General features: G+C 33.2%; 1 protein-coding gene across 2 annotated transcripts; it reads right to left on the reverse strand.

The window, feature by feature from the left end:
• Positions 1-230: 230 nt before the first annotated feature.
• On the reverse strand, positions 231-9,078 carry LOC124371910 (MAP/microtubule affinity-regulating kinase 3-like). 2 transcript variants are annotated; one of them, XM_046830278.1, is made up of 3 exons: positions 8,923-9,078; positions 4,026-4,134; positions 231-1,929 (listed from the first exon to the last, which is right to left on the reverse strand). In XM_046830278.1, the coding sequence occupies exons 1-3, from the start codon at positions 8,991-8,993 to the stop codon at positions 1,711-1,713; spliced, it is 399 nt and encodes a 132-aa protein (XP_046686234.1). In that variant the 5' UTR covers positions 8,994-9,078; the 3' UTR covers positions 231-1,710. The 2 variants fall into 2 exon arrangements, with proteins under 2 accessions (XP_046686234.1, XP_046686235.1); XM_046830279.1 differs by having other exon boundaries at positions 4,026-4,131; positions 8,923-9,077.
• Between the last annotated feature and the right edge of the window lie 226 nt (positions 9,079-9,304).

A 9,304-nucleotide genomic window follows, 5' to 3' on the forward strand; every position in this document is an offset into this window, starting at 1 on the left:
TAACAATTGTTTTACCACAAAAGTTGAACGTATCAATCAGAGAACTGGATTTGGATCGATTTATGCTGCTGGATATCAGGTTCCTTCCGACTGAATAATTAAAGCATTTGAACAAATTAAAGCATTCAATTTCATCCATTTATGCTCAATATTTAAAATCACTTGCAGCTTGTTTTTATTCCAATTTCATTTAGATGTAATTAGCCAAGGTAGATGAATTATAACATGAATTCTTTTAAATTTTATTATAAATTTATTTTAATACTACAGTCATACCTTCACCTTCCATCAATTGTGATTTATTAAAAAAGAAATCACAAAATGTGTTTTATTAAAATACCAGAGCTTCGAAAGCTTCGAGAGATAGATAATTGTCAAGAAGTGCCATAGCACATTCCTTCTGAATTGGGTCTTTGTAAAAATTAAAGCTAAAGCAAAGATAAGCTTGAGGTACAGAATATAACGAACAGCCCGATGAAAGCGTGTCTACTACGGTGGTTCAGATGCCAACAATCCATCCTGTCATTTTCCAAAGTACATTGATAATTGACAAGATTTTGATTATTCATCAGCAAGTTTTCAATTTCTTGTTCAAAATACGCTATGAACACATTTATTGTTTAGAATGAACAATGAGTTAAGTAATTAGATCGATTCAAGGAAAAGAAAGTAAAGTGTGTTAAAAGATTTGGCGAATACCGTATACTACAGCTGGGCTCCGCACAAATATCGACATTATTTTATACACAACTAGAAAATTGGTGTTGGGAAGGATTCTTCAGAAGAAAAAAAAACATTTTTTGTTAGTTTGTGTAATGTCCGCCACTTTTACCATTGAAAAACAGCAATTATTACAAATTTATTTAGGAAAAGTAATAAATGTTAGGTGAGTGCCGACGGGCAGGCTAAGTACTCAACGCTAGGGTAGTCACTATTTACATACGGTACTCAAGCACCCTCTATATACAGTAAGTATCGTCCGCTGCTCACCCCTTCCCGTCTCTCGGCCGACCGGACCTCGCCTCTCTCGCTAGAGTTAAGTAAATACTTTACTTACAACAATATTTCAAAACAATCATTATGCTTAAATAAAATTGTACAAAATAAATTTTAATAAGTTTACAATAATAATTTAGATAGTATACAATAAATTAATTTATAAATCGAATAATTTAACACTATTTTGTATATAATTTATACGAATACATCTATGTAAATTGTAAAATCTCGATCTAAAAGAAACAGTTATCATCATTGATGGGTACAATTATAAACAAAACAACAGAGGCAAGAAAGAAGAGGAGTACTAAAATAGAATTCTGCTTAAACTAAAACATTATCGAAATGCACGGGAACGGACACAGCTAGGGAAACATGGATACTAAACAAAATGGCGACGACAGTCCACCAGGTGAGATCGCCGCCATACAAATAATAAACATTCGACTAATTATAAACGAAATATCAAGATTCTTTCCATTCAAAGAAAAACTGTACTTGAATATTTACACAACTGTCACAGTTCACTCGCGGTGGAACAGAGTTCACAACAACGATCAATACGAGTATTATATAGATAGTCCCCACTGCCGCGTGAACTACGAGACGACGAGGAAGCGTGATCGTGGAATTATTTATATAATACATTTATCGATCCAACGCCCGTCGCGATTATTCAATGGAGTCCTCAGGGCCCTCGACCAGTGGTAGTCACAGCTTCAGCTCGTTTGCGATCTTGGAGGCGATGTTCTTGAAGCCGATGGAAGTGCCGGAGATGCGCTTGAACCGGACACCGTTGAGCGAGAGACGCGGCAGCTTGCAGACCTCAATTTCCCACTGGACCAGGGAGTCTGTGTTGGGGTCTCCGTGGACACAGAGCAGCAGGAACCTCTCCCTCTGCTCGTAGTCACAGTTGTTGGCATCCAACACCTGTAAACCATAGATACAATACATAATACATTAATAAATTCTATGCAATACATTTCTAGTTTTAAATCCATAGAAAACACCAAACACGTGTATATCCGATATTACACTTTGTGTGTCTTGGAGTTTTTTCGTTCACAAAAGACCTTTGAAATGGCAGTTAGTAAGGAAGTATTTATAGACGACCTTCACTCCGCAGCAGCAGGAGGAGAGAGGTGCTCTTGGTGCCCTTTGTCTAGCGCTGTCCACCTGCTTGTCTGTTCTGTATGTTCTATAGAGCCATAACCAAATATATCTATTGTCTTCCCAGATGATAAGCTAAGATGATACACCTTATCTGTGAAATCTTAGACAAGGAAATGCTTTAATAACTAGTAGTTTATATAATTTATCAGTTTTATTTATTTGTACCAAAAATTTGAATTTAGATCAAATTCACAGTATAGTAAATTGTTATTTTTAGATTTTTATAAATATGCTAATTTTAACTAAAATTTCTTGTTTAATATTTTTGTTGCGTTTACCTTCTATTTTTAAATTAAAAACTAGCTTTGAACTTAAAGAAAAATATATTTTATAGATGTTTTGGCATTATAGGGAAATCAATAGATTTATCAGCGATGTGCAAAGTGTTAATACATTACTATATTACATATTTAAATCAAACTAAATAATTAATATTATAACCTAATTAACTCAAAAGTACAATAGTCTCTATAATTGCCAATGCTAAATATGCACGAAACTATATTTAAAAATATTAGAAGACATAGTACTTTTTGTAATCGCTACTAGATTACAGAGCTTTAGCTGTTTACTGACGTTTGGCAATGATTGCTCTTATAGGTCAATAAAAGCTGTTTATTGGCTTTGTACACTGTTTCATGTGATCATAGCAAAGAAAGCTGTTGCCAATACCTGACGTGTGTTTTATATTTTAGCTTTTTCACCTGTTCACTCAGTGTTTGTACAGTTTTATTAGTTTATAAAAAATTAGGTATGTTCAAGAGTGGTGTATGTAAGTAAATTTGTATAAATTATTATTATAGCTGTCCATTCAACTTAGACAGTGATGTCTTTTTTTGTGGAGTTATGGGCATACCTTTTCAAAGGTGGCTGAAAACATATTTTTAAATAGTACTTCTTTAATTATTTTTGTTCATAAAGAACCAATTCAATTTCTGCCTTTCTTAAACCTTTAGAGACTATCCGGTAATGCAACAAGCCTGGTAACACAAAAAGTAATAAAAAAACCATCCTATTTAAAAGGGATTGACAGAGGATCAAGAAAATGGCTGTACAGCCTTTTAAGAACCAAGTTCTATCCTCTACATTCTGCTTTCATTTGATAGATTGTAAAATGGGCTTCCAGAATATACACTTGCAAAAATATGGACAAATATTTGTATTACTTATACAATTTTGAACAGAAAATAATTGAAACATTTTCAAAACACCACTAGCCATAATACTGAAATTTAAACATACAAAATATTTGATAGATGAACAACTACAAAATTTATGAGGTAAACAAAAAGAGCAACTTTCTCTTCATCCACTGCTAAGCGGCTGATGTCTGTGCGTAGACGCAGCACACGCGCAGCAATGCACGGACATTGACATGGGTAATACAAACTGTAAGGCTTCGGTACATCACTAGGCTGCACACAACCAAAATTGTACTTTATTCATCCATCTTACCATCTACTTTTTAAAGTTTAGTAGAACATTGTAAGTAATAAACTTTATATATTGGTTTGTATTATAGTTACAAGAGGAGCTTAACTGAAGCACAGGAAAACACAACTCTTAAATGAGAAAATTTGTTCTTGAACATGAATGATTAAGCTGCCATACATAAAAAATTCTTAACAGAAGATGTGATTTGCATCAATTCTTAGCTTTGTTATAACTCGCATCCATAGGTGTAGTTGGGTGAGTAATTTTATTTCAGAAGAGTTGGTGACTAAATCCGTAACATATATTTATTTCATTGGAAAATATATCAGTGGATAATTTTTCCACAGTTAGGAGATAGATGTGGTTGATTGATTTATTTCCTTTAAATTAAAAACTTTTTATTTGTATTTAAAGCTTACCTTTCTTATTTCAGCCATAATTTCATTTGGGTCTCTCGATGACGTCGTCTTCATGCTCCATGTGAATCTTAGAGATCGTGGCTTAACTTGGTCATCGTTGACAGCACTGCTGTAACAGACAAGAGCTCATTATTTCATTGCGGTCTCTCGATGACACTGTATCCACGTTTCAAGTTAATCTTAAAGAACGTAGCTTGACTTGGTCATCGTTGACATATTATACTGCTGTAATAGAGAAGAAATAATCACTTCAATGGAGTCTTTTAGTAACACCATCTTCGTACTTAGAGATTGTGACTTGAATTGATCACCAGATATCATTACTTAATTGGGGTCTCTCGATGACGTTATCTTTATTTTATATGAGAATCTTACAGATTATGGCTTGATTTGTTCATCAACTTTGTCAATGCTGCTGTATCAGAGATGAGATAATTAAAAGACAATCAAGAGCATCAACAAAAATACATATGTATTATCAGGTTTTTCTGAAAACTAGAGATGAAAAGATATTGTAATGGACAATCATCTTTTTGATATATAAAAATAAAAACTTATGAATAATTTTAAATTATCCTTATACTAGGTTATGAGTTACATGCAACTTAAAACAAGATCTTTAACATTTCCAAGTAAGCACCGGGGAGCTCCATTACGAGCAAAGACACGAGTTCTGAGAACAGTCCGGACCCTTTTCACTATTTCAATAAACTGTGATTATATTGAAATATAATCTGTGATTTAGACAGATATAGACAATTTCCTGGCCAGTACCACATAGGTTGTCAGCAAACTGATCAGTAACACACGGGTTGTCAGCAAACCCCTCAGTATGAGAACTCCAACTCTCAGTAACAAACAGGTTGTCAGCAAACTGATCAGTAACACACAGGTTGTCAGCAAACCACTCAGTACAGGAACTCCACTCTCAGTAACACACGTTGTAAGCAAATCCCTCAGTACGAAAACTCAACTCTCAGTAAAAAACAGATTATCAGCAAACTGATCAGTAACACACAGGTTGTCAGAAAACTGATCAGTAACAAACAGATTGTCAGCAAACTGATCAGTAACAAACAGATTGTCAGCAAACCACTCAGTACAGGAACTCCACTCTCAGTAACACACGTTGTAAGCAAATCCCTCAGTACGAAAACTCAACTCTCAGTAAAAAACAGATTATCAGCAAACTGATCAGTAACAAACAGATTGTCAGCAAACTGATCAGTAACAAACAGATTGTCAGCAAACTGATCAGTAACAAACAGATTGTCAGCAAACTGATCAGTAACAAACAGATTGTCAGCAAACCACTCAGTACAGGAACTCCACTCTCAGTAACACATGTTGTAAGCAAATCCCTCAGTACGAGAACACCAACTTTCAGTAAAAAACAGATTGTCAGCAAACCACTCAGTACAGGAACTCCACTCTCAGTAACACACGTTGTAAGCAAATCCCTCAGTACGAAAACTCAACTCTCAGTAAAAAACAGATTATCAGCAAACTGATCAGTAACACACAGGTTGTCAGAAAACCACACAGTACGAGAACACCAACTCTCAGTAACAAACAGATTGTCAGCAAACTGATCAGTAACAAACAGATTGTCAGCAAACTGATCAGTAACAAACAGATTGTCAGCAAACTGATCAGTAACAAACAGATTGTCAGCAAACTGATCAGTAACAAACAGGTTGTCAGCAAACTGATCAGTAACAAACAGATTGTCAGCAAACCACTCAGTACAGGAACTCCACTCTCAGTAACACATGTTGTAAGCAAACCCCTCAGTACGAAAACTCAACTCTCAGTAAAAAACAGATTGTCAGCAAACCACTCAGTACAGGAACTCCACTCTCAGTAACACACGTTGTAAGCAAACCCCTCAGTACGAGAACACCAACTTTCAGTAAAAAACAGATTGTCAGCAAACCACTCAGTACAGGAACTCTACTCTCAGTAACACACGTTGTAAGCAAACCCCTCAGTACGAGAACACCAACTTTCAGTAAAAAACAGATTGTCAGCAAACCACTCAGTACAGGAACTCTATTCTCAGTAACACACGTTGTAAGCAAACCCCTCAGTACGAAAACTCAACTCTTAGTAAAAAACAGACTGTTAGCAAACTGATCAGTAACACACGTTATATGCAAACCCCTCAGTAACGTGTCTATGGAGATTGGTCTCAGTAATAGAGTGATTAGTAAACTCAGGGCGTCCATTGATTGACAAAAAGTGGAACACTGGAATCTTCGATTCACGCTAAGTTATAACCTACCTAACCAAACTAAATATTGAATTACTCGCCTGCCCGCTGATGTTGTATATCTTGTTCCATAATGAAGTCGGTAGTGAATTTATTAAGATAAAAACTATATTTTTTGTTAACCTACCAGCCGATTGATAAAGGAGCTTCCAATAATAAAGGAAGGAATTATTTTTAAAGCCATTAATTTCAGATCAATAGTAATTAAATTTGGTCGATTTAATTTATATTAAAACACAGTTAAAAGTCAAACACGTAAACATCAAAGTGTTAATATAACTAAAACCATATTAGAAAGTTGTTATATACTGCTTTACAATAGTTTTATAATAAAAAGTAAGAAACAGTCTTAGAACATGACAAAATGTATACATACATAAATACATGTTTTTTAATGTATATATATATATATATATATATATATATATACACATGACATAACTATGTCCATCTAGTGTGTCAAGAATTTTAACCTAGTCTGCTTTTATAATATATTGTAACACACAAAATCGTTTCAGCTTGAACACAGGGATGTCACACTGTAAATTTTGTTATCCTAATGTTGCTGTTGGCACAAAGATTATGTACATCTGAGTTTGAGTGATGTCTATGGCCAAACCAATAGGCCTACCAGAAATCCAACCATACCACTGTGTCCTCACTTAATGTTACATTAGTTTATACAAATACCCCATGAGTAACAGGTTTTCTGAGCCTGTCGGTGAAGGCAGCCGTAAAAAACAGACAAAATCACTCACTTTCCCAACTCTGACTAGCTGCTGCATATTTTATGAAACCATTACAAATATAATTTATTTTACAAGCATTAGATTCATTAACGCGTGTTGCTACAATGAAATGTAACTGTAAATTACCCAACAATGCACAAGAATTTTACAACCTCACGAAAAATTACGAAAAAATTCAATAAGGAAACGTACACCTTTTCTTAAAGAGATTAAATTATGAAATTTATAAACTATAAAGGGAGCTATCCTGTTAAACTTGTATTAAAATTCAAATACAATCCAATGACGAGTTTAAAAGAAATAAAACTTTTGAGATTGTGTAAAAGACATAACTATAATCTGTACTTTCTCCATTCCAAGTACATTATATACTACTAAAACTTAAAATAAAATTTTAAAACTTATATAAACTAACGTGAAATTAAAGGAGAAACACAGAGCTATGGTTGGATTTAGGTAGGCTTATTGGTTTGGCCATAGACATCACTGCTTATATGTTGACTGCTGTCACAATGTAAAGGGGTTAGACATCCAGTCAGCCTAGATAACTTTGACACATTCAAGTAATCAGAGACTTTTTGAACAAATGCATGAACACTTTAAGGGGGTTAGCAATTGTTTTTACCTTGTAACAAAATATTCATGCCTATTGATTTGTAATTATAAAGAATGTATTGAATAAAAGTATACAATCATTTATATATATATATATATATATATATATATATATATATATATATATATATATATACACACACACACACATTTATAAATGAATGTTTTTCTGTATGTCCTTTATAGAATCGTAAACTATTTGACCGATCATCATAAAAATGTATATGTATATGTATTTTTTAACGGAGGTTTATATGCTATGCCCATTGATGTAACTCACCACCAGGCGGCACTACATAAGATAAAAGTTTTAAAAGCGTCTGCACATTATAAACTGCAATTACGAGATAGTTATGTATATTGAATAGCCAAACACTATCTGAAGGCGCTAAGTTATGAAGTATTTTTGTCTTTAAAAAAATTTCTGATTGAACTTAACTTGAGTGTTTAGACCACTTTATAATAAATACATGTACGTGTACAATGGCTATAAATATATACTTTTGACAGATTTTCTTGATCGTGGCAACAAGACAAACTCTACATCGGCATTTAAAATATAATTCACTTGAACCAGAAGTGCTCATACACGGGAAAAGCTTATGAAAAGCATGCAAAGCCACGGGACCACTTTATAATAAATATATGGACATGTACAATGGCTATAAATATACACTTTTGACGGATTTTCTTGATCGTGGCAACAAGACAAACTACATCGGCATTTGAAATATAATTCACTTGAACCAGAAATGAAATGAAAAATGACTTTATTGAATACAACGTAAAACATAAAACATATTCAATTGGCGAGGTTAGGACTATTACACGGGCTCATACTCATACAAATGCTCATACACGGGCAAAGCTTATGAAAAGTGTGCAAAGCCGCGGGAAAAAGCTAGTTGTAAATAAATTATGGTGTATTGAGAGCATAATAACTGGAAGGTTTGATACAAACGTTTCATTTACTAGTAGAAAAAGGGATATATTCAATATCTAATTCAATTCTGAATTACTGGGGATGAAATAGCACTTTTGGAAAACCATACATTATATTACATTAACTTAAATTTTATGTAACCTAACCATCCATGTAAACAATAAAATATCCACTCTTCATTTTTAGCTAATCACCAAAAAAGCAGAAACAAAACGGTTGCAGTAATAAATCTAAATTATTTTTTAAAACACAACACTTAAAAAATAAAGTATATTTTAACAAAATTATAATAAACCAAGATTTAAAAACACAACATACCTAACTACATGTTTGGGAACTGGATCCATGGGTCTGAAAAAGAGCAATAAAAAGAAAAATATAATAATCATGCTTTGAAACAAGTTGAAAATAAATGAACTATTCAAAAAACTGAAGACAACAATAACAAATATAAATTATAACCTAACCTGAAATGATAGGATAGGAAAAACTTTAAATGAAAAGTTGAGTTTGCAGTCAATATTTGTAATTTAACTTGACATTCAATAAGCAATTGAAATTGTATGTTCTTTTGTACCATAACATTGTGTTCGTACAGTTTTCATCAAATAAATATATGTATGAACTTTGCTTAAACCATAACATAATAATTATACAAATAAAATGAAATATGCTTCCACTTGTATACCAATTTTATTAC

This window comes from Homalodisca vitripennis, unplaced genomic scaffold (assembly GCF_021130785.1).
Source record: "Homalodisca vitripennis isolate AUS2020 unplaced genomic scaffold, UT_GWSS_2.1 ScUCBcl_2235;HRSCAF=6780, whole genome shotgun sequence".
Lineage (NCBI taxonomy): Eukaryota > Metazoa > Arthropoda > Insecta > Hemiptera > Cicadellidae > Homalodisca > Homalodisca vitripennis.

Bases quoted from the DNA above. Each gene is read 5' to 3' on its own strand.
- LOC124371910 (XM_046830278.1), bottom strand. From the start codon at position 8,993: ATGATTATTATATTTTTCTTTTTATTGCTCTTTTTCAGACCCATGGAT. The intron at 4,135-8,922 runs GTATGTTGTGTT...TGTCTGTTACAG, and splicing joins GTTCCCAAACATGTAGTTAG to CAGTGCTGTCAACGATGACC. The intron at 1,930-4,025 runs GTAAGCTTTAAA...TATGGTTTACAG, and splicing joins TTATGGCTGAAATAAGAAAG to GTGTTGGATGCCAACAACTG.